This window comes from Citrus sinensis, chromosome 2 (assembly GCF_022201045.2).
Source record: "Citrus sinensis cultivar Valencia sweet orange chromosome 2, DVS_A1.0, whole genome shotgun sequence".
Taxonomy (NCBI): domain Eukaryota; kingdom Viridiplantae; phylum Streptophyta; class Magnoliopsida; order Sapindales; family Rutaceae; genus Citrus; species Citrus sinensis.
This window is the reverse complement of record NC_068557.1, coordinates 6,961,960-6,988,120: the sequence shown is the minus strand read 5'-3', so window position 1 is coordinate 6,988,120 and position 26,161 is coordinate 6,961,960. Positions and strand designations below refer to the sequence as shown.

Here is a 26,161-nt window from a genome sequence, read left to right as displayed (position 1 = left end):
TGATTTAATGCTTCATATTTATTTATTTATTTATGTATAAATAAATAATTTTGAATAAATTATTATTATTATTATTATTATTAGAATTTTTCATATATATATATATATGGGTCATTTTATGATGCCATGATTACAGTTACAACATCAATACCGTAATTAAACAGAAATTATGTAAATGAAATATAAAACTTGTAAATTTAATATAAAACTTGTAAATCAACATTAATTATAAATTAAATTTTAGAAATTAAATATAAGAATTGTAAATGAAAGGTAAAATGAGTAAATTAATATAAAATTGATAAAATCATGTATTATTAGTAAATAAAATAAAAACTTACAAATGTAACATAAAACTCGTAAATTAATATTAAGTGTAAAATAAAACATAATTTTTTTAGAAATTAAACATAAGATTTGTAAATATAAGATAAAACAAGTAAATTAATATAAAACTAATAAATTGATGTATTACTAGTAAATAAAATAAAAACTTGTAGGTATAACTTAAAATAGTAAATCAACATTAATTGTAAAATAAAACATAAATTTTGGAAACGAAACAAAAGACTTGTAAAGAAAAGGTAAAAAAAGTAAATTACTATAAAACTGGTAATTTGATGTATTACTAGTAAATAAAACAAAAACTTAGAAATATAACATAAAACTAGTAAATTAACATTAAGCGTTAAATAAAATATAAATTTTGGAAATAGAACATAAAACTTGTAAATGGAAGGTAAAACAAGTAAATTAATATAAAATTAGTAAATTAATGTATCAATGGTAAATAAAATAAAAACTTGCAAATATAATATAAAATTAGTAAATCAACACTAACTGTAAAATAAAACATAAATTTTGGAAATAGAACATAAGATTTGTAAAAAGAAGGTAAAACAAGTAAATTATTATAAAGTTGGTAATTGATGTATTACTGATAAATAAAATAAAAACTCACAAATATAATATAAAACAAGTAAAACAAAATTAAGTATAAAATAAAACATAAATTTTATAGATTATGCCTAAAACTTATGAATAAAAGGTAAAATAAGTAAATTAATATAAGATTTATTGAAAAAAATTGTAAAATAAAAACTCATTATAATATTTATTACCTTATATATTTATTATTTTTATTTAAATTGAATGATGCTGATTTTGCATTTATGTAATACATGTGATGTTTTATTAAGGATGAAATTTATTTTCAAAATCGAATTTTGAAAAAGATATTATTTTAATATCTTTCATAGTTGTTATTAAATGAGGTTATTTTGCATAATTACGTCTTTCTACACTTCCTCAACAATAACCCTAAATGGTCTATAAGTACAAGTAAAAAGTTTGAAACTATATAAAGTATGCATAAGACTCAAAATAAGATCTAAGTTTATTGATATATCATATATGTATCTAGTAATATAAGAATATTTTTTAATTTTGTTTTTGCTTGATCCATATCAAGATAAATAATTTTGCTTAATTAACTTGTGTAATAAATAGATATTATTATAGAAAATGAGAAAAAAGTACACAAATGTCCTAGAATAAATATAGAATTTATGGTTAAACGAATTCAATAAAACTTATTCCACAGTTTTTAGTATAATTTTTTTGTTTAATTAATGAGTAATTTTATTTATTTAATTAAGGAAAATATTTTTTGTAAATGAATAAAATATTTTTCAGTAAAACTCTATAGAAACAATGTTAATTTTTTAAATAATTAATAATCTTATATGAATTTACTGGTTTTACTTTATATTTACTAGTTTTATGTGTAATTTACAATATTTATATTTTATCACGTAATTTTCATTACGACATTATAGATTTTTTCACACACACACACACACACATATATGAAACCCAATTGGTTTCATAATTTTATTCCAGTTCAACCGAAACCAAAATTAAAAATCGATTGGTTTCTAAATTTGAATTCGGTCAGTTTCTAGAGTTAAATCAAATCGAATCGAATCCAAAATAAATTTCAGATTCTGTTTAACCCGATTCAAAAACCCAATTCATTATTTGGTTCATATAAGTTCTTAAAATTAAATTACATTTTATATTAATCCAATTAAATTGAATTGATAATTGATAATTATATAATTTCATATGAAAATTTATATCTTATATGGATCTTATATGAAAATATATTTTTATTTCAAGTTTAAATAATAATTTATTTCATAAACAAAATTAACTATATTATACTTGCTCATAATTTTAATTATGTTGTATCGACCTTATCGGTCAATTTTAATTTTAACCTTTAAAAGATATATAATATGATAAATTGACTCATAATTTTAATCATAACATATACAAGTGTTCCAACTTTGAACTAAATTGAACTTTCGATCATTCAATCACTATATTAAAATTAAGAAGCGTTCGGTTGAATGAACTATTTGCATTTATAGTTAAAGGTCTCTTAACACGAGTAGTCATAAACCTCTCAACAAAATATATTTGTAAGTTTTAATTAAAAAAAATAATAGTAATAATAAGTCAATTCACTTAATTTTACAAAAATTATCAGTTTTTCTAGAGAATATGAAGTTATCATTATTCCCATAAAGAATTAATAACTAACACATTTTATTTTTCTTAATTTTTTATAATATTAATAATTTATTATTATTACAGTGAAAATTATATTGCTTATTAGTTAATAAAAAGATTAATCATGAACATTGATTAAAACATTAAAAATGCACTCTAAATTTATAAAATTATATTGATTTTCTAGATTTTTAGCAATGAAACAGTAATTTCGTCGCCAAAAATTATAGGTGCTAAATATTTTTTCAAATATTTAAAATAAGGCGCCATTACCCACTAAAATATTGGCACATTGTTACATTTCGTCATCAAAAGAATATTTTGCTACCAAAAGAAAATTGTAGCTAAAAAAGCATTTAGCGATGTCAACTTTTGTCGCTAAAGTAAACCTTTTGCGATTCAAAAAATGGTCGCTAAATAACCATTTAGCGACGAAACATTTCATCGCTAAAACTAACAAATGGTGATGAAAATGTTAATCATCGCTCAAAATATTTTTTAGCCACAAAAACCAACTATTAGCGACGAAAAAGTATTTTTTGTGATGAAAATGAAAATGTTGTTAAAGCTAAAGATACTTTTAGCGATGCATGATTTCATTGCTAAAAATAAGCCATGGCAACAAAAAATAAAATCGTCGCTGAAAAAGATCTATAGACTATAGGCACGAACATAGGTGTGTATTGTGGATATTTTGTAATAAAATATCAAATGGAAAAGTGGATTTGTAAAGTTTTTTTAGTGGTTCAAATAGTGTCACCTATAAATTAAAAGTGAGGCTATTTAAACTTATAAAATTACTCTTTAAACCTATCTTTCAATAAAAAATTGTATTGCAAAATTAACCCTAAACAAAATTACTAAAAGGGACAAATAATTTAATTAATTATTAATCAAACTCAACTCTTTGCACCTACCATAAACCCTAATCCTCTCCTCAACAACTAAACGTTAAATTGACTACTTTTTTTCAATTTTAGTATTCATATTAGTGTGATTCATGGAGTCGATCGTGTAGATCAAGAAGCAATATTTTGCGAGTGGATTTAGTAAGCTTTTAACGATCGACCTTCTATAGAAAGGGGGTGGTTTATCAATGGGGTATTAGATAAACAAATATCTATTTGGGTCATTAAATTAACTAAATTTCCCAAGACAAATAAACAAGGAGATATTCTCTCTCATGTTAAGAAAGAACGATTCATATATTTCCACAAATAATTCCAGTTCAAGGGAAAATTTCCCTTATTAAATTTCTCTGGAATAACTCATTTTTTTGAGGACAAGATAGTGGAAAAACTTCCTAGGCCAATAAAGAAAAAAAAATCCTAATAAAATTCGTTTGGAATAACTCACTATTTCTTAGGCCAACAAAGAGGAAAAATATTCCCAAGACCAACAAGAAGAAAAAGATTCGTAAAAGTAGTTTATTTTTTCATATGCCAAGAAGAAGGAAAAGTTTCCTAGGCCAATAGGAAAAACTTTCCAAGGCCAACAACAAGAAAAAAACTTTCTGAGGCCAATAAGAAGGAAAAATGTCTTAGACCATTAAAGAGGAAAAATTTTATTAGACCAACAATAAGGAAAAACTTTCCTAGACTAATAAGGAGGAAAATTTACCGAAGGCAACGTAAAGAAAAAACTGCTCTAGGCCAATAAGATGTCTCCTTTTGCATGAATTAGGACTAGCATAAATAACATTAATTCACGAAAGGAACACATTATTTTTAGAGATATTAAAATGAATAAATTGTTTATGATTTGAAATAATTTCCACATCATAGCTATCTTTCCACAACAACCAAATACCGCTAGAAAAACCAATGGCTTCAACTTTATGAGACTTGTCAAAACCACTCTTTCTGATAAATTCATCAGCCTTTATGCCATTAATTATAGGTTCGAAGATAGCAACCATCAGCGGTTTATAAGTTTTCACAAGCGTCCGAAAAGTCTGACGAAAGTTTGGAGAAGCAGCTCCTTGAACATTCCTAAACATAATTGTTTGAGGAAAATACTTCGGTGAGACCAGACGTGATGAGCAGATGTTTGGTGGCAGAATTCTGCGAGCAGGTGTCTCCTGTAAGAGCCAGGTAGCAAGGGAAAAGGAGCAGGAATATTCTGCTCGTCCACGAATATGCCATTCGCGAGGCGGAACCCTTGCTAGAGGCATACGGTCACTCCCGCTAGGGTTCGAGGCGAGGAGACCCGGTCAACGGCAGTTGGCGAGACGTGCCTTCCTATCCGAGAATCAAGGCACGAGGTTCGTCTCCATTCGCCCATCATGAAGATAATGGGACATCCACATCCGAGCGTGGGGAGAACAACGGGCGTAAACTGCGGAAGACCAGGACTCAGAGGAAGCCTATAAAAAGGTAGCCAACGAAGGTAAAAGGGTTAGACTTTTTGCTATTTGAACTAAGAAAAGAGAGAAAACAACCTAACAGCCATAAGATTTGTGGCAAGCGTTCCCCGAACCTTCATATCTGACTTGAGCGTCGGAGGGTTTGCGCCGGAAAAACAACCGGCGTACTCTGACCTGTCTGTGTGCGCAGGAACCTCTGGAGAAGAAACTTTACGAGGAGAGATCCTGGTCGTGGTGAAGTTGATCGAGCAGAGACCCTGGTCGTAGAACGAGGACAACCAGAATCTCGCATCAACATTTTGGCGCCGTCTGTGGGGAGCTGGGCAAAAAGCTTCTGTTGATAGCAAGAAGTGAGGGGAAGTAACTGAAAAGCAATGGAGGCAGGAGGAAGTAGTGCACAAGGGGGTGATATGAGGCTTAACGATTCTGTGACACTGAGGGAGATAGCCAATGAGGCACGGGAAAAAGCCATGTTCGACCAGATGGAACGGATGGAAAAGCAGATGGAGTCCTTGACAACCATTCTGCATGAGCGGCGGAGCGAACGAAAGGTAACCCAGGAAGAAAGGGTGAGAGGAGGTGGAGTGGCACCAGATCCCGGTAGTATGAGGAGAAGTCAAACCACCGGGAGACTTGGTGGTGAGAGAGGTAACATATCCCTGCGGGGAGAATTCCATAGAGAGGAAGAGCAGTCCCCGGCAAGGCAGATTTTTGACAAGGACGACGGGGTGGCGAATGCAGAGGAAACAGTGCCGTCCAACCACTATCTGGCTCTGAAGTACCGGGTGAATGGGATAGTTGGAGTGGTACGAGGAGACCAGAGGATCGCAAGAAGCTGCTACTCCTCGGTAGCAAGGGAAGCAATGCAGATAACATCCCTCGATACCCGAGTGGAAAACAAGAACGGCAGACAAGAACCTGTAGAGGATCTGGAAACAGTGAGCTTAGGACCAGAGAATCCGGGAAAGACGATCAAAATCGGGTCGAGACTTAAGGGAGAGCAAAAGCAGGAGTTAGTGAAATGCTTACAGGCTCATGCAGATGTGTTTGCTTGGACACACGAAGACATGCCTGGGATTGACCCTGAGGTAGCATGTCATAAGTTGGCAATAAAGAAAGGCGCTCGGGCAGTAAGGCAGAAGAAGAGGTGCTTCAACCAGGAGAGGTATGAGGCCATAAATGGCGAGGTGGAGAAGCTCTTGAGAGCCGGGTTCATTCGGGAAGTCAATTACCCTGAATGAATATCGAATGTGGTGTTGGTAAAGAAAACAAATGGCAAGTGGAGGATGTGTGTGGATTTCACAGACCTGAATAAGGCGTGCCCAAAAGACAGCTTCCCTTTACCAAAGATCGATCAGCTAGTAGATTCAACGGCTGGACACGGTCTGCTTAGTTTCATGGACGCGTTCTCGGGATACAACCAGATCCCCATGTACGAGCAGGATGAGGAGAGCACGGCTTTCATCACTAACCAGGATTTGTTCTGTTACAGGGTAATGCCATTTGGTCTCAAAAATGCTGGGGCCACCTATCAGAGGCTGGTGAACAAAGTCTTTAAGCCATTGATCGGGAAAACCATGGAGGTGTACGTGGATGACATGATCACCAAATCCAAAATCCCGGAGGAACATGTCAGACACCTCGAGGAGACCTTCGGACTTTTGAGGAAGTATAAGATGAAGCTTAACCCGGAGAAGTGCGCTTTTGGGGTCGAGTAAGGGAAATTCCTTGGATTCATGGTGAGCCATAGAGGGATTGAGGTAAATCCCGAGAAAATCCAGGCGATTGTGCAGATGAGGTCTCCTCGTAACCTGAAGGAAATGCAGAGCCTCACGGGGAGGTTGGCGGCGTTGAGCAGATTCATATCCAAGGCTACAGATAAATGTCAGCCATTCTTTCAAGTGATAAGGAGGGGGAAGAAAACCGAATGGACACCAGAATGCGAGGAAGCCTTCCAGAACCTGAAGCAGTACTTGCAGCAAGCTCCACTGCTGTCCATACCGAGGGATGGGGACAAGTTATATCTGTATTTGGCGGTATCGGATCGAGCCGCCAGTTCTGTTCTGGTGAGAGAGGAAGAAGGAGTTCAGCATCCGATATACTACACCAGCAAGGCCCTGCTCGACGCTGAGACCAGATACCCACTGTTGGAGAAATAGGCACTTGCCCTTGTAGTTGCGGCTCAAAAGTTGAGGCCATATTTTCAAGCATTCCCAGTCTCGGTAATAACAAACCAGCCATTGCGTCAAACTCTGCACAAGCCAGATGCTTCTGGTCGGCTCGTTAAGTGGGCTATAGAGCTGAGCGAGTTCGACATAGACTACAAACCCCGAGCAGCGGTAAAGGCTCAGGCAATGGCCAACTTCGTAGCAGAATTCACAGAGCCCGAAGTATGTTTAGACCAGCAAGATGTAGTTACAGACAGTGGCGAAGCTCAAGTATGGCAGATGTCTGTGGATGGGTCGTCAGGGAAGCAGGGTTCAGGAGCAGGGATTGTATTGAAAGGCCCTGAGGGAGAAGAGATCTCTTATGCTGTAAAGTTGGAATTTGCAGCCACAAATAACCAGGCAGAGTATGAAGCCTTGATCGCAGGTTTGGAATTGGCTAAGGCCGTGAAAGCAGACAGAGTTAAGATTAAGACTGATTCCCAGCTGGTTGCGAACAATGTCAGTGAAAGATTTCAACCAAGAGAGGAGAAGATGGAACAGTACCTGAAGATAGTCAGGCAGATGATGGGGAAATTTGAAGCAGTGGAGGTGATACAAATCCCTAGGGAGCAGAATAGTCGAGCAGACATTTTGGCCAGGATGGCAGCAGTAGCCGACCCAAAAATACCAAAGTCGGTCCCTTTGGAGGTGAAGTCCAACCCTAGCATCGAGCAGAATTTGGGGGTGCTGCGGATAGAGCAAAAATGCTCATGGATGGACCCGATAATTTCATACCTCAGAGATGGGGTATTACCACCAGATAAGCTGCGAGCTCGGAAGGTTAGAGCCCAGGCCTCGAGATACACGATGATTGATGGGGTACTGTATCGGTGAGGGTATACACTACCTTTCCTTCGATGTTTGGATGAGGACGACGCGGATTACGTACTGAGAGAAGTACATGAAGGAATTTGCGGGAATCATTCTGGTGGGAGGTCACTGGCCCACAAGGTTCTAAGGCAGGGATATTTCTGGCCAACAATGCACCAGGATGCACAGGAGAAGACTAGGAGCTGTGTAAGCTGCCAGAATTTTGCAAGTTTCTCCAACCAACCCCCAGAGAAACTCACTTCCATGGCCTCCTCTTGGCCATTTGCTCAATGGGGGATTGATCTGATCGGCCCGCTGCCAAAGGGACGAGGAGCAGCAACACATGCAATAGTTGCTATAGATTACTTCACGAAGTGGATAGAGGTCGAAGCCCTTAGCAGGATTACAGAGAAGAAAACGACAGACTTCGTGTGGAGAAACCTGGTCTGTCGGTACGGGATCCCTTATGCCTTGGTAACGGATAATGGCAGGCAGTTCGATAATCACAGCTTCAGGGATTTCTGCCGGAACCTCGGGATAGAGCTGAAGTATTGCTCGCCTGCTCACCCCCAATCGAATGGACAAGTAGAAGCAGCCAACAAAACCATCAAAAGGCTTTTGAAAACCAGGCTTGGAGCAAAGAAAGGTGCTTGGGTTGATGAGCTATCAGGCGTACTATGGGCATACAGGACAACCCATAAGACAGCAACGGGAGAGACACCGTTCGCCTTGGCTTTCGGACATGAAGCGGTCATACCAGCTGAGATAGGAACGACCACACACCGAACAGATCATTTCAACGAGCAAGAAAACGATGAGCAGATGTGTTTGAATTTGGACTTGCTGACGGAAAAAAGGGAGCAAGCAGCCGAGCGATCAGTCATTTACCAGCAGAGGGTTGCCCGGTATTATAACCAGAAGGTGACTGTACGTCAGTTCAAGGTCGGAGATTGGGTGTTAAGGAGAGTAAATCAAAACACCAAAGACTCGACTCAAGGAGTGCTCGGTCCGAATTGGGAGGGACCATATAGAGTCAAGCAACTAGTTGGACCAGGAGCGTACAAGCTGGTTCGCATGGACGGCCACGAGGTGAAACGCCCATGGAACGCAGCACACCTCCGAAAATACTTCCAGTAAGACTTGTTCACATTTTAAAGCAATTTCTGCTCGTGCTCTTTATCTTTTATTTTTATATTTTATGAAAAAACAATTCCATGTAAGTTGAATCCTGCATTTGATAGAATGTCGAGGAAATTCAGTCACTGGGAACCGAAAAAATTACCTAAGGCATGCAAAGGCTCACCAAGTCTCAAAGCCTGTTTATGGCGAGACAGAAGCCAAGCATGCCAGGATCTGCTCGGCCACGTGAAGGCTAGCAGAATCCCCAAGCATCGAAGAAGTCACTAAGGCATGCAAAGGCTCGCCAAGTCTCAAAGCCTGTTTATGGCGAGACAGAAGCCAAGCATGCCAGGATCTGCTCGGCCACGAGAAGGTTAGCAGAATCCCCAACTGTGAAGAAATTACCAAAGGCATGCAAAGGCTCACCAAGTCTCAAAGCCTGTTTATGGCGAGACAGAAGCCAAGCAAGCCAGGATCTGCTCGGCCACTAGAGGGCTAGCAGAATCCCAAGCTTTGAAGAAATCATCTAAGGCATGCAAAGGCTCACTAAGTCTCAAAGCCTGTTTATGGCGAGACAGAAGCCAAGCATGCCAGGATCTGCTCGGCCACGAGAAGGCTAGTAGAATCCCAAGCTTTGAAGAAATCATCTAAGGCATGCAAAGGCTCGACAAGTCTCAAAGCCTGTTTATGGCGAGACAGAAGCCAAGCATGCCAGGATCTGCTCGGCCACGAGAAGGCTAGCAGAATCCCAAGCTTTGAAGAAATCATCTAAGGCATGCAAAGGCTCGACAAGTCTCAAAGCCTGTTTATGGCGAGACAGAAGCCAAGCATGCCAGGATCTGCTCGGCCACGAGAAGGCTAGCAGAATCCCAAGCTTTGAAGAAATCATCTAAGGCATGCAAAGGCTTGACAAGTCTCAAAGCCTGTTTATGGCGAGACAGAAGCTAAACATGCCAGGATCTGCTCGGCCACGAGAAGGCTAGCAGAATCCCAAGCTTTGAAGAAGTCATCTAAGGCATGCAAAGGCTCGACAAGTCTTAAAGCCTGTTTATGGCGAGACAGAAGCCAAGCATGCCAGGATCTGCTCGGCCACGAGAAGGCTAGCAGAATCCCAAGCTTTGAAGAAGTCATCTAAGGCATGCAAAGGCTCACCGAGTCTCAAAGCCTGTGTTATGGCGAGACAGAAACCAAGCGTGCCAGGATCTACTCGACCACGCGAGGGCGAGCAGACTCCAAAGCATTCGAGATATCATCTAAGGCATGCAAAGGCTCACCGAGTCTCAAAGCCTGTGTTATGGCGAGACAGAAACCAAGCGTGCCAGGATCTGTTCGACCACGCGAAGGCCAACAGACTCGAAAGCATTCGAGATAAATTTCTAAGGCATGCAAAGGCTCACCGAGTCTCAAAGCCTGTGTTATGGCGAGACAGAAGCCAGGCGTGCCAGGATCTGCTCGCGCACGCCAGGGCGAACAGACTCCAAAGCATTCGAGATATCCTCCAAGGCATGCAAAGGCTCACCAAGTCTCAAAGCCCGTGTTATGGCGAGACAGAAGCCAAGCGTGCCAGGATCTGCTCGACCACGCGAAGGCCAGCAGACTCGAAAGCATTCGAGATAAATTTCTAAGGCATGCAAAGGCTCACCAAGTCTCAAAGCCTGTTTTATGGCGAGACAAAAGCCAAGCGTGCCAGGATCTGCTCGACCACGCGAAGGCCAGCAAACTTGAAAGCATTCGAGATAAATTTCTAAGGCATGCAAAGGCTCACCAAGTCTCAAAGCCTGATTTATGGCGAGACAGAAGCCACGCGTGCCAGGATCTGCTTGACCCGGGGAAGGCGAGCAGAATCCCCAAGCATCGGAATATTTTGTAAGGCATGCGAAGGCTCGCCAAGTCTCAAAGCCTGTTTATGGCGAGACCAGAAGCCAAGCGTGCCAGGGTTTGTACGACTGCGAGAAAGCGAGCAGAATCCCAAGCACTGAAGACTTTTCTAAGGCATGTGGCAAAACCATATGCCAAGCCAGAACCTGCTCGACCAGACGCAGATGAGCAGATTATCGAAAGGAAAAGTAACTCATGATTACAACGCAGGAAAGTGAATAAAAAACATTTGTATTAATTTGTTAGTAATTAACAAAGCAGATAATTTTCAAACGTTGTTCATTACAATACAAGAAATAGACTAAGAGGACGGTGGGTCCGTAAGCCGAGCAGCCTCAGTCGGTTGGTCCACCTCAGGCGGTGGGGGAGTATCACCAGTCGCGTCCGGGGGGGTGCTCGCCTCACCCACATCAACAGGAGTGGCACGAGGAGGGGAGTTTTCCTCAACTATGATAGGCTCCAACCCTTCGGCATCCTCATTTGCAACCTCCTCGTCCATATGTTCGGCGACACCGGCTGCAAGGTCGTCCATCTTTAGATCAGGATGCTGCTTCCCGAGGACGGCTATGATGCAGCGATAGGAATGCCGAAGTCCCTGGTCGTACTGGTCGTCAGCCTCCTTCTCCAAGTTCTCGACCTGAACCCGATGGGAGTCGCGGAGGGATTCGAGCTGAGCCTCGTACATAGCCTTCTGCCTTTGAAGATCCTCCTTGACCTTGGTCAGCTCCTCCTCGAGGCCTTTTCCAGTCCCGCGCGACCAAGAACCGCTAAGTTTCTACTGCTGGTCCATTACATTACCCAACACCAGAAACTGGGGGACCGGTGTTTGAGGGAAATACTTCGGTGAGACCAGACGTGATGAGCAGATGTTTGGTGGCAGAATTCTGCGAGCAGGTGTCTCCTGTAAGAGCCAGGTAGCAAGGGAAAAGGAGCAGGAATATTCTGCTCGTCCACGAATATGCCATTCGCGAGGCGGAACCCTTGTTAGAGGCATACAGTCACTCCCGCTAGGGTTCGAGGCGAGGAGACCCGGTCAACGGCAGTTGGCGAGACGTGCCTTCCTATCCGAGAATCAAGGCACGAGGTTCATCTCCATTCGCCCATCATGAAGATAATGGGACATCCACATCCGAGCGTGGGGAGAACAACGGGCGTAAACTGTGGAAAACTGGGACTCAGAGGAAGCCTATAAAAAGGTAGCCAACAAAGGTAAAAGGGTTAGACTTTTTGCTATTTGAACTAAGAAAAGAGAGAAAACAACCTAACAGCCATAAGATTTGTGGCAAGCGTTCCCCGAACCTTCATATCTGACTTGAGCGTCGGAGGGTTTGCGCCGGGAAAACAACCGGCGTACTCTGACCTGTCTGTGTGTGCAGGAACCTCTGGAGAAGAAGCTTTACGAGGAGAGATCCTAGTCGTGGTGAAGTTGATCGAGCAGAGACCCTGGTCGTAGAACGAGGACAACCAGAATCTCGCATCAACAATAATTGAATCAACCATTTAATTAAATTAAGAAAACAAAAGAGATATGAACCTTAAGCAAACGGCTCAGTAGCCTCCTAAATCACTGCCATGACATTCTCATCATCCAGGGACACATCGCCCTCTGATGAGACCAGTTCGGTGTCGTTGTCTCCCATATAATCACTGTCATATGGTTAAAATACTTTAGCCCAGATTAAAATAGTTTCTTAATTAACTTTGGCACTGATTGAAGCAAACATTTATTATTAATTGGTTTATTTTTTTATTTTACTAATTATTAATTTTTTTTAAATTTTCGAATGGAAACTACTAAAACTCAGATTACACCCAATATTTAACTTCATTGTATATGTTATAACATATATTTCTGATATTATTTTTTTTGATAATTTGCTGCCATTTTTTATGTACTATTCTTGCGTTTTTTATTTTTTATTTTATTTTGTCAATTAATTAGCTGAATGCCTCATTTATACAATTCACAGTTGGAAGCCTCATTCAAGATAATTACTTCAATAACTAGCTGAATAAATGATCATGGTTGAATAGATCGGTCGAGGTACTCATTTTTTTTAATGATTGTGTATTACACGAAGGATTATTTGTTTTTTTCCTTCATATTTATTGGGAATTGAATAGTTTATTCGATCCTATTCGAATAAGTATGAAATTTTCATTCAATCCGATTTAACTCGAATTGGATGGAATTTAATATTTCAATCGTGTTCGAGTGACTTTTTCTGTTAATCTGAACAATTAAAATTGCGTTATGATGATTTCTTCTCTTAATCTAAATAATTGAAATTTGATCGGATTGATTCGAATTTGATCTAAATCTAATTTTACCCGCCCTTAATTAAAAATCTCAAAGATTACAAACAATATATAGACAGAAAATCTTCTACTTAGACAATTGACTCACAGCAACTCAAATCAAATTTAACTAGCGCATAAAAAAAGATGCCTGAACGAATCTTTATGTCAATTAACAAATGGGAATCTATGATACTTCCTACCCTAGTGGAGTGTTTGAATAATAAGAAACAATAGATTAACGTTTTCAAGGAGGTAACGTAATTAATCCGCTGCTTTGGATCTGATGATAAATTGCTATATATAGAGCCTTGAATCTTCAGGGTTCACACACAACTGGGAATATAGCCTTAAAGGAATATGATTAATGGAGAGAATGCTGCTAGCAGCTCTGAGCTTCTTAAAGCTCAAGCTCAGGTGTGGAATTGTACATTCAATTACGTCAATTCCATGTCACTAAAATGTGCCGTTGAGCTTGGCATAGCAGATATCATTCACAACCATGGCCAACCCACGACTCTTTCACAAATAGCCTCAGCACTCAATATAAAACCAAACAAAGTTGAATGCATTCAATGCGTCATGCGCATTCTAGTTCACTCGGGCTTTTTTGCTCAGCAAACAGATGATGAGTACTTTCTTACACCCGCTTCTAGACTTCTTCTTAAGGATACGCCCTTGAAGGCAGCACCATTTGTGGATCTTGTTGCTGATCCGTTATATACAACTGCGTTTCATTGCTTGGGAACTTGGCTGCAAAACGATGATCCCACGCTGTTTGAGACAGCGCATGGGAAAAAATATTGGGACCGGGTAGCTGATGAACCCAAATTCAAAAGCTTATTTTATGATCTCATGATCACTGATTCGGAGCTGATAGCTAGGATTGTGATTAAAGATTGTAAAGAGGTGTTCGAGGGGTTGAAGTCCCTGGTTGATGTCGCTGGTGGCACAGGAACCATGGCAAGAGCCATTGCTGCAGCTTTTTCTGATATAAAATGCACTGTTTTGGATCTTCCACATGTGATTGATAATTTGCAAGGGACTAATGATAATCTGTACTTTGTTGGAGGGAACATGTTTGAGGCAATACCTCAGGCAAATGCTGTTTTACTCAAGGTAAAGTATGTCTTACTTATCCAATTCTTCTTCTCTATTTTTAAAAATATTTATAATTAGTGTATGAATCCAAATTGCGCCTAATGGATCTGACTGAATTCTACTTGTAGGGGATACTGCATAACTGGAATGACGAAGAGAGCGTGAAGTTACTAAAGAAATTTAAAGAAGCAATTCCAAGCAAAGATGAGGGAGGAAAAGTGATTATCATCGACATGGCCATCGAAAACCAAAATCAAGATAAGGAATCGATGGAGACACAACTGTGCTTTGACATTCTGATGGTGTCTTTATTCAGGGGCAAAGAGCGGAGTGTCGATGACTGGAAGAAGCTCTTCTTGGCAGCCGGTTTCAGCCACTATAAGATTACTCCAATTCTGGGTGTAAGGTCTCTCATTGAGGCTTACCCGTGACCTTAATCTCTCTGCCGATGGACTTCTGTGTGTTGTTTCTGCAGTCTCTCAGATATTATAAAACCACTATTAAAGATAATAATAAAAATAAACAAATAAATGAGAGTTTGCTTGTGAGTAGCAAGTAATTTGATTGGTTTAAAAAAAAAAAAAAAAGGAAACAAGGGTTTGGTTTCAAACTAGACCAAAATGAGTTGAGAGCAGATTTGAGATACCCATCATTTTAATTATGTTTCAAAAATAAATAAATAAATAAATAAAAGTGTACTAGTCTGTATATTGTCCATTTTGTGCAATGGATTCTCATCCTTTTTTATAGCTTTCGTACCAACTGTTATGTTAATAAAATACAAATCCACGTCAATTCTCATCCTTTTTTTTCTAGCTTTCTTACCATCTGTTATGTTAGTAAAATGTAAATCCACGTCATATCGTGATTATAAAAATCAAGGGTCTTATCTGTATGAGGTCAGTAGCATATTTTCTTAACAAAAAAATCTTCAAAGAACAAGGACCATAAATTTCATTAAGAGAAACGCTACGTTTCCTCAACTGGATATTTAATTAAAATACTTATTATTGTGGTATTTTATGCGTGTTTTTAAAATCAATTTTTTTTTCATAATGTTGTATAAAGTCACAGTATCGATAATGCAATTATTTTGGACCCTTGAATTTAAATATTTTTAATAGTTGTCATTGGCTTAATTTAGTATATAAATAACTTTAAAATTAACAAGTTCATGGATGTAATTTTTTTAATTAATTGACAAATATTTTCTCAATAACCAAAAAAATATACATATTAATTTGGATGTGTGCGTAAAAAATACTAATTTTTTTAATCATCAACAAACACATGTTAATGGTGACACCTTTTGTCATTTATAATTGGTACGTACAACTAGTTATACTCATTGGATAAGATTGAATTAAATTCATTGTTGCAATATATGAAGAAGTAAGAATAAGATGAAAAGTTAAGATTGAGTTGTGCTAACACTAAAAAATATATTTTTTTTAAAAGAAAAATATGGCAATTAAATTTTTTTGATGGAGAAATTATGGAAATTTAAATAGACCGTATTTATTTCTTTTTATTATTTGATCTTACAAAATTAATTAACCGATTCGATGACTGGTTAATTAAATTGTAAATTTAACGTGACAAATACTAGAGCAAGTGCAAATTTATTTTTAATAAGTTAGGGAGATCGCTGTCCTTTTCCTGAAGAATATGGCTTTCGCTTTATCGTGAAAATTTATTTTTTAGCAAGTAATTTACCAGCACAAACTGTGTCCACTTTTTCATGGCGAGAGATTCGAATTCATTGTCAATCAGACAAGCCGCAAGCATGTGGAGTTACGATGGTCTAGTTTTTCTGATCTACCTCTGATGCTTTTCATGAAATTAAAGTCATAGATATTTCATTAACTAGCAAGGCGGAACTCCTTTTAAGATTAGCAAGTCTCTTTAAAAAATTACATAAATATATATGATCTATAGTAAAATCGTTATTTATAGTGATCCTCTATCAAGAAATAATTTCTTTGTAGTCATAAAAAATCATGATATCAGTTTAAGCTAACTTTAAATAAAAATAATCTCTACATTATAATAAGTTATAATTTTTTTATTTTGTCCTAAAAAACTTACCTTCACATAACAATAATTGTCTGTATATGGTAAAAAATATATATTATGTTACATTAAAAATTTAAAAAGAAATAAAATATACATTATTCTAAAGTTGTATATTTTATATGTTAAGGAAAAAATAGGTTTCCTCATAGAACCTTAGTTCAAGGGAAACATCTACAAACAACTAATATTCTCTCTCATATTAAGAAAGAACAATTCATATATTTTCACAAATAATTTCAGTTCAAGGGAAAATTTCCCTTATTAAATTTCTCTGGAATAGCTCATTTTTTTGAAGACAAAGTAGTGGAAAACCTTCCTAGGCCAATAAAGAAAAAAAATTTCCTAATAAAATTCGTCTGGAATAACTCACTATTCCTTAGGCCAACAAGGAGGAAAAATATTCCCAAGGCCAACAAGAAGAAAAAAATTCGTAAAAGTAGTTCATTTTTTCATATGCCAAGAAGAAGGAAAAGTTTTCTAGGCCAATAGGAAAAACTTTCTAAGGCCAACAACAAGAAAAAAACTTTTTGAGGCTAATAAAAAGGAAAAATGTCTTAGACCATTAAAGATGAAAAATTTTATTAGGCCAACAATAAGGAAAAACTTTCCTAGACTAATAAGGAGGAAAAATTACCGAAGGCAACGTAAAGAAAAAACTGCTCTAAGCCAATAAGATGCCTCCTTTTGCATGAATTAGGACTAGCATAAATAACATTAATCCACGAAAGGAACACATTGTTTTTAGAGATATTAAAATGAATAAACTGTTTATGATTTGAAATAATTTCCACATCATAGCTATCTTTCCACAACAACCAAATACCGCTAGAAAAACCAATGGCTTCAACTTTATGAGACTTGTCAAAACCACTCTTTCTGATAAATTCATCAGCCTTTATGCCATTAATTATAGGTTCGAAGATAGCAACCATCAGCGGTTTATAAGTTTTCACAAGCGTCCGAAAAGTCTGACGAAAGTTTGGAGAAGCAGCTCCTTGAACATTCCAAAACATAATTGAATCAACCATTTAAATTAAGAAAACAAAACAGAGATGAACCTTAAGCAAACGGCTCAGTAGCCTCCTAAATCACTGCCATGACATTCTCATCATCCAGGGACACATCGCCCTCTGACGAGACCGGTTCGGTGTCGTTGTCTCCCATATAATCACTGTCATCATCATCATCTTCACCCTCCAAATTCTCTGTAACAACATTAGCCACTTTATCAGGAGAGTGGCCATCATGATTTGTAAATTGGCCATAAAATTCCAAGGAGTTATGATCAGTAGGGGTTCAAGGCCAAGGGAGATACTTCGAGTAGGGTTAGGTGATGTATTAGTTGCAAAAGACACAGCTGAGTGAAACAGAGGGTTTTGGCTAGTTGTAATAGTGGCTGGGTTTGAGTGGCGAAGTTGGTTTGCATGTTGGGTACGTAATTTACGTTGAGATTGCATGGGAGTGGGGTTATTAGAGTCAGGTATGTGGCTAGGAGTGGCATTATTGGTGGCCACGACATCTTGGTTCCCTTGGTCATTTAACTGGCTATGGGCCTGCTTTTTCTTATGGTGGTCGGGTTTTTTTGGGGATTGAGAGTAAACAAAGTTATAGGAGGTGGCTGGCATGTGATTGTTCAAGGCTGAGGGTGTAGCTCCCTTAAGATCTTTCTCTTGTATTGTATCATTCTCTTTAGCCAAAACACCATACCTAGATTCTTTACCAAAACTATTCCAGTTACCTTGCACATGATCCCGTAAATTTGCACTTTCCTTAACTCTTCGATTCTTGCCTTTTCTAGTCACAACCATCCACGGGCCAAACTTCGGGTTGTTTCCACTAGTGCTCCCGATACCAACCGCTGCATCGCCTTTGGAGTTTGCATCGGTGACAGTCTCAACTCCAACGCCTTGACTATCATTTTCTAAGGAACGCTTCGGGCAAAGCTCACGAAAGTGGCCATATGTTCCACACTGAAAGCATATGTGGGGAAGGCTTTCATACTCTACCTTCTGTATTTTCCCATCCAAAAGAAATTGAGACACAAAAGGTTTGTTGAAAGCCACTTCTACCGCAATTCTTGCAAATTTTCCCCTTGTAGCCGATTCAGTGTTATAGTCAATTTTAACCATTGTTCCAATTATTTGCCGCAACATACGAAGAATCCTTTTATGGTAGCAATGGAGTGCCATACCAGGAAGTCGGATCCAAACAATGACATAGTCTATCTCCTCCTTAGAACTGTCAAAAGATGGAGACCACCGTTGCACCGCCAAATAATGCCCCAAAACTGTTCATGGTCCCCGTGTCAAAACATAATTGGCATCACTTGCTAATTTAAAACGCACGAGGAAGTAGTTAGTCTCAAGATCAATAATCGAAAATCCATGGGTCGTGCTGCAAAGGGTCTCTAATCAATTGCAAAGGGCTCTATACCCAATGGAGCGTCCCAATATTTCTCGGAAAAAGAAATAGGTGGAATATTGTCCGCACTTGCTATCACAATATCGTCAGGTTCAAAAGACAGTTCCTCCTCTAGTATCCTTTATGATTCCATTAGTTTATCCCAAAAGGATATTGGTTCAAGATTATCACCATCATCCCCATGAGCCCTGAATTTGACTTTTTTGGTCGAACGATCATCCAGCAACGACAAGAGAGAATTCTTTTCGAAACTCATGCTCAGGGATAATATAATTGAAACTTAATTAGGTCAGATTACCCAAACACTTGAGTTGATTTTGGGGGTTTAGACCTCATAAATACATATTAATCTTTTCTTGTCGGGTCTAATTAAAAGTGGGGCTCAACATCAAGTAATAGATAGTTATTAAATTTTATCATTTTTAATTCAAATAATAAATTTATATTGATGAAACAATAACTAGAATATAAACTAAATATCTAATTAAATAAGTGGTAGCATCACTATCTAAAGTTGAATTTTTAATCAAATGATTAGTAAGGTTCAATTATTTTTAAATGAAAGCCCTTCTACAGGGTCCACTTGCCTTGCACTCATTTTAATTTACATTAATCTATTAATAAGTATTAGGCTAATATTTGCCTACATTCACTGGCAAAATTCAGTTAGCGCCTTACAGGTTGAGCCAATGAGTAGATGTGGTGGCTTGCTCGACGTGACAGTTTTGAACATCATAATGAAGACAATGATGATGTTGATAATGATCTGAGTTCATATGTCCTTTTTTTTTGGCAGGCTTAGTTAATCGCCAGCCAAACTAGAGTTTAGAAAGTAACAGAATTTGTTAGAATTTACCACCCATACACTGACTATGTCAATTAGTTTCATTTAATATGTTTGTTTAGCATTAGAAACTCCACACTAAAACACAAATCGGAGCCAGATTGACTTTAATTTGTCACTTTAATCGGCTTGAAGGGAAAAGAAAAATTAATCTTGGCTTAAGTACAATCTAATTTGATCTTTGAATGAGGATGGTGAATGATCGAAAAGGTCAAAAGATGTTTCCATGATGTGTTGATTAAAGAGATGCTGTGTTGAGGAGAAATAACATAATTAACCTAAAAAATAAGGTATGATTCCACAGAGGTAATATAGTTTTGTCTCTTTCTACTTCTATAATTTAATATTTTAACAAAAAAAGATGAAAAAAAAAAGAAAAAAAAAGAGATAATAGGGCCTTCATTAATATTAATTGAAATGGGGCATTCTTTTCTGTTGGGGTTAGGGTTGGCAATAAACTCCGGATCCAGCCCGAATCCGTAAAGATCCGGAAGATTCAAATTCGGAAAAATCCGGATCCGCATGTTAAAAAATGTGGATTTGGATCTTAAAAATCACAATCCGTGCGGATTTGGATTCGGATGCAAGTGCATCCGGAAAACCGGATATCCGGATCCGTATTTGTTTATAATTAAATTATTTATTTAATTAAATTTCAATTGAAAAATATATAAATTAAATTATTTATTTAAATGTATAAGCATAATTAACTCTACAATCTTCATTATCTTTAAAAATATGTTAAATAATAATAATAATAATAATAATGATAATAATAATAATAATAATAATAATAATAATAATAATAATAATAATAATTAGAGAATATTGTAATGAATTGGATTACCTTAGATTTTTTTTATTTTTTTATTAAATTATTTATTTAATTAAATTTCAATTGAAAAATATATAAATTAAATTATTTATTTGAATGTATAAGCTTAATTAACTCTATAATCTTCATTAACTTTAAAAAATATGTTTAATAATAATAATAATAATAATAATAATAATAATAATATTGTAATAAATCAGTTTACCTTAGATTTTTTTAATTTTTTTATGTTTGATTTATATTATGAAATTATTGTTTGTGAATTTATGGTGTTGTTGTATGTTATTTATGTTGAATTGATGTTAAATTGTTGATTCTTAAATTATAATTAAACTTTAGTTAATATTATTATGTAAATTATTAAATTTAAAATTATATTTAAATTTATTATTATGCAGATTCGGATATCCGAAATATCCGCCTACAATCCGTGCAGATATTATTCACATCAGGATCCGCATATTTTTTTACGGATCTAGATGCGGATCCGGAAGCCAAAAGTTTAATCCAGATCCAGATTTTGCCATCACTGGTTGGGGTATGAGGCTATTGCCTCGTTCACCTACTCCTCAAGCTGCTTATTTTATAGTTGTGTTAAATAGCCAAAACCACGACAAAGGGACGACAGAAACGGCAGCTCATTCCGTCATTTCTTGTCCTTCTCTCTCTCCTGTTTATGGGCCTACAATAACTTTAAAAAAAAAAAAAATGGTGCACATGCTGCGTCAACAAAAAACAAGAGTTTTAAAATAATGATTAAAGTGGGGGGCAAAACTTATATTTGTATTTTAACTGTTTAACACAACTAATATATGCATTTCCATAGCACTTGGCACTCCAGCTTTGCATTTGCTCGATTTCAATAAGAATATTAAACAAAATCAAACTTCCAAATTAACGAACACAAATAGTTCCTCCATGGAAGGAAAGTGAGAGGGAGAGAGTATGTACGAGTGAGAGGTAAAAGAAAATCTGTAAAAGAAAATCTGCAATTTGTTGGCTCCATGTTGCGTCGACGGCAAAAGAAAATTTGCAAGGTTAGTTGGTGTGGTGACTGCAAAAGAAAACCTGCAAGGTTGCCGTGTGACCGCAAACAAATCTTTTGCTCCGATGTAAAAATAGCTGGTTTTGTGATAATGGGTATAGCTTCAAATAAGAGATAAGGTAGAGAAGAGATAAGGTTTGCAGCAGCTCGATTTCTTCTCTTTTGTTTCGTTTAGGCTTTTTTTAATACTTAACATTTTTTTAAAGTTATTGTGGGCCCATGAACAGGTGAGACCAGGACAAGAAACGACAACAAGTGTCTTCCGTTTCTGTCGTCCCTTTGTCGTGGCCATGTTCATTTACCATTTTCCCTTATTAAAATGTATTTTTTATGGTTACAACCCCAACAACATTATGCCAATTAACCTATTTTCTAATTTGGTGGTTATTTCTTTTTCGTTAGCTAATTTAGCAAATTCTAATCCATGTTTGAAATTACATTTTCAACTCGATAAACCTAGTGTCTCGTTCCCCATGTTTATAATGATAAAGACCTTATTTTTGTTGATGACACCAACAACATTGTGGCTATTAACATTGCTTTCTAATTTAGCGGGCTATTTCTTTTTTTGTTACCTCATTTAACAAATTTCAAAAGCTTATTCTCTTTTTTGCCTAGTCCGTAAGCGCCTATGTTTATGATGATAAAGACATTATTCGTGTTGATTGCACCACCAATATTGTGGCCATTAACATTTCTTTCTAATTTTGTGACTGTTTCTTTTTTTTTTAACATAATTTTACACATTTTGCCTCTTTTGTTTGTTGTTATTCACAGAACATCACTTATATAACGCATTACCAATTCATTTAAAATAGCAAGTCACAAAGCTAGCTAACAAAAAAAAGAGTCTATACTTTCATGGTGGGAGGTTTGACAGTGAGCCATTTCAAGCTCAGGCGAATCACATTTTACATTTTATAAATTCCATGACTCTCAAATGTGCAATTCAATTAGGCATACCAGACGCATTCCACAATCATCAAAAGCCCATGACCATTAATGAGCTCGCTGATGCACAACCAATGCATCCCAAAAATGCCAAATATGTGGTACCGTCTTATGCGGATTCTAGTTCACAAAATCCTAGCTTAATTGAATCGCAGTAAATCTAATGGCTATTATTATTAATGTTGACATGAATTCCTTTATAAAAATTTAAAAAAAGGGAAGAATTGTTAAATCTCACTATTATCTCACCATTTTTTTCTCACTAATATTTGCCTAATTAATACGCAAATTGAAAAATGACAATTTTGGACAGCTTTTTTAAACTAATAGCTTGTGCATCTGCTCTCTTTATCTTCCCGTGTATTTGCATCGTCACAGTTAGCAAATATAGAAAATCTAATTGTTTTTTTATCTAACTTTTTGCTCAGAAGCTGAGTAAGCCCGAAACTAACTTCTCAAAGACAATGAGCCTGACTTGGCAATTGATGGCTGTCCCTTTTCCCTCACATATTCCGGTAGAAACATAGCGAGTAGAAAGTATTACTTACTTTAACATTTATCTTTTTTATAAGATTGGTTAGTTAGATGACAAATCCCTCTTAAAGGTTCTGTTGGAGTTCCGACACTCTACAAACAATCAAAGGAGAATAACCGATTGAACGGGGAGAGAGAGAACAAAAAAATTGAAGAAATAAGATCAATTAATTATATTTTCATATTTATTGATAAATACAATATAACGAAGCGATTGAATGCAGAACATAAATTTTTTGTGGAAAAAACAAGATCGTTTAGTATTTGTAATCCAAATCTTGCATATCATAAAAATCAGAGCCAATATTTTAGTGTCTTGATTAATTTTTCCTTCGTACATCGTCCAGACGTTGAAAAACATTATTGTTAAATTTATTTTAATTTCTTTGAGCATTAAAAATGAAAATTAAGTTATTGGTCATTAAAGTTGAAAATTAAGTCATTGGTTTCGCCAGCACTTCGTCAATTATTATTGATTGTCAGGTTATGATATCTATTCAACAATTGAAACTTATCTTCATATAACTGAGGTTAGTCGAGTGGTATTTTAGTGTCTTAATTTTATTTTGCTGACCATTTGAGTGGTTTTTGGACGTGAAGATTGTTATGGTAAAAAATTAATTAGTGGATTAATAAATTTTACTAGATGACCAAATCTTATTAGATGATGATTTAATTCAAACAACTTTATAGTAGAGATTCAAATAGACTTTCAAAGAAGAGTTTACTATTTATAAAATATGAAAAACTGAATAGATTACAACAACATTATATATTTATATTAAACTATCTGGTATCCGAAAACCACATTGAGTCTCGATTAATTCATATTCAAGCCACGTATGACCATTAGGATGGTAAAACTCTCCCAACAAGTATTTAACGCAACTTTATTCTCAAGGCTCGAACTAAGGACTTTGGTTAAATTAGAACAGACTAATGTGTAGATCAGAACCAATGACTTTTTTTTTTTTTGAGAAGAGAATCGAAGATTTTGGTAAAGTTATAACAATCTCATGTTAGTTTATCTACGCGCTTGTTGGTATTTATAAATGTCTAACCTTAGGGTTTGATGTAGAGGGAAAGGGGGAGGAACAAAGAAATGATACACTAAAACTAACAAGAAAACTAATTAAGACAAATCCAACAAAAATAAGAATACCAAAACGAAATATAAAACCTCCTATTATAGTGTTACATCATTGGGACAAACAAAAGACTGGAAAAAAGAAAAGAAAAAGAAAGAAATAATTATACCTACCCACTCAGATATATAGAAAATCAACGGATGAGGATAATTTGATAGTGACATAACAAACTAACAAAACCACGTATACTGAAAAACATCAATCGTTAATTAGGATCGTCTAGAAGCATACAACCGCATTAAGAAACAATTTTAAATAATACCAAAAGGAAGTATCATAAACAATTGTATACATATTACATATGACTCTTACGCTGCTATATACAAGATCTCAAATTCAGCTGAGTTTCATCAGTATTAACCCTACTTAGTCTAATGATGAATCTCATCGATAGAGGGCATGATACTGAATAACGTCAAGCAAAAGCCCATGTTTGGAATCACATTTTCAACTTCATAAGCTCCATGTCTCTCAAACTGATGTGCAATTCAATTAGGCATACCAGACATAATCTGCAACCATCACAAACCCATGACCTTAATGACCTTCTTACTGCACTAATAGTTCATCCTATAAAAGCTAAATGGGTGTACCGCCCTATTCAGATTCCAGTTCACTCGGGCTTCTTTTCACAACAAAAATTGAGCCAAAATGACCAAGAACACGGCTGTGTTCTCACTAATGCTTCAAAACTTCTCCTTAAAACAACCCTTTGAGCGTAAAACCTTTCTTTCAAGCCGTGCTTGATCCTGTTATGACAACACAATGGCACATGTTAGCACTTGGTTTCAAAATGATGATCCTAGCTACGCCCATTTGACACGGCACACGAAATTGTTGATCTCTGGCTCGTGCCCAGTATACTCTCAAAATGCCATCCCATGTGTCGTGTCAAACAGCGTAGATCGTCGTTTTGAAACCAAGTAGTAACATGCTGGCATGGTGTTGTCAAAATGGGATCAAGCACGGCTTGCAAGAAAGATCTTAGGGTCAAAGTGATGTCTTTAAGGAGAAGTTTAGAAGCATTGGTGGCAACAGAGCTGCGTTCTTGGTCATTTTGGCCAAAGTTTTGTTGTGCAAAGAAGCCTGAGTGAACTAGAATCCACATGAAGAGGTACACATATTGGGCTTTTGTGGGATGATTTGGTCATGCATTAATGACCTCATTAACATATTGGGCTTTTATGGGATGAAATGGTAATGCATTAATGAGCTCATTAAGGGTCATGGGTTTTTGATGATTATAGATTGCAAGTAGTATGCCCCATTATTAAGGGTCATGGGCTTGACCCCGTCATAACCTCCCTCCATCATAGCCGACGCTTTTTTTTTTTTTTTCCTAGGTAGCTTTGTGACTTACTATGAATTGGAAGTGGATCATATAGGTGATGTTCTGTGAATAAGAAAAAATTAAAGAAACAAAATGTGTAAAATTAGGTAATAAAAAAGAAACAACTGCAAAATTAAGTTATTGCCATAATATTGTTGGCGCCATCAACATGAATAATGTTCTCAACATTATAAATATAGGCGACTTAAGGACTAGGCAAACAATGTGTTAAGCAAAACAGAGTAATATATCAAACACACCAAGAAAGATCGATCAACACATGAACTATAAACAACCAATACAAGAAAGAACGAGAAGAAAGAATGCAGAAGGAAACAAGAACTGTTGAACACAAAGAAGATAACGTGGTTCAATTCCACAAATGAACCTACATCCACGGCTGGAAAAATGACAACGAGGGTAAGAGCTTTATTGATCAAGAATGGCTGATTACAAAGACAACTCCACAATGCAAATTAAAACTTCTCTAAGCTTAGCGTTTTCTCTCTATAATGCTCAAGTAATTAGATATCTCTCAAGTTTCATAAACAACATAAATATATTACTTTTTCACACGTGTGCCTTCACTAACAAAACTAAGCTGTTATGTTTAACTGTTTAT

The 26,161-nt window shown here is 36.5% G+C and overlaps 2 protein-coding genes across 2 annotated transcripts; one reads left to right on the top strand and one right to left on the bottom strand.

Annotated features, from left to right (window-relative positions):
• Nucleotides 1-13,598: 13,598 nt before the first annotated feature.
• On the top strand, nt 13,599-14,923 carry LOC102621337 (probable O-methyltransferase 3). Its single transcript, XM_006469006.4, has 2 exons — nt 13,599-14,373; nt 14,484-14,923. The coding sequence occupies exons 1-2, from the start codon at nt 13,615-13,617 to the stop codon at nt 14,784-14,786; spliced, it is 1,062 nt and encodes a 353-aa protein (XP_006469069.2). The 5' UTR covers nt 13,599-13,614; the 3' UTR covers nt 14,787-14,923.
• Nucleotides 14,924-17,514: 2,591 nt separating this feature from the next.
• LOC127900263 (uncharacterized) lies at nt 17,515-18,560 on the bottom strand. The gene is made up of 2 exons (XM_052434867.1): nt 17,747-18,560; nt 17,515-17,636 (listed from the first exon to the last, which is right to left on the bottom strand). The coding sequence occupies exons 1-2, from the start codon at nt 18,558-18,560 to the stop codon at nt 17,515-17,517; spliced, it is 936 nt and encodes a 311-aa protein (XP_052290827.1).
• Nucleotides 18,561-26,161: the final 7,601 nt, after the last annotated feature.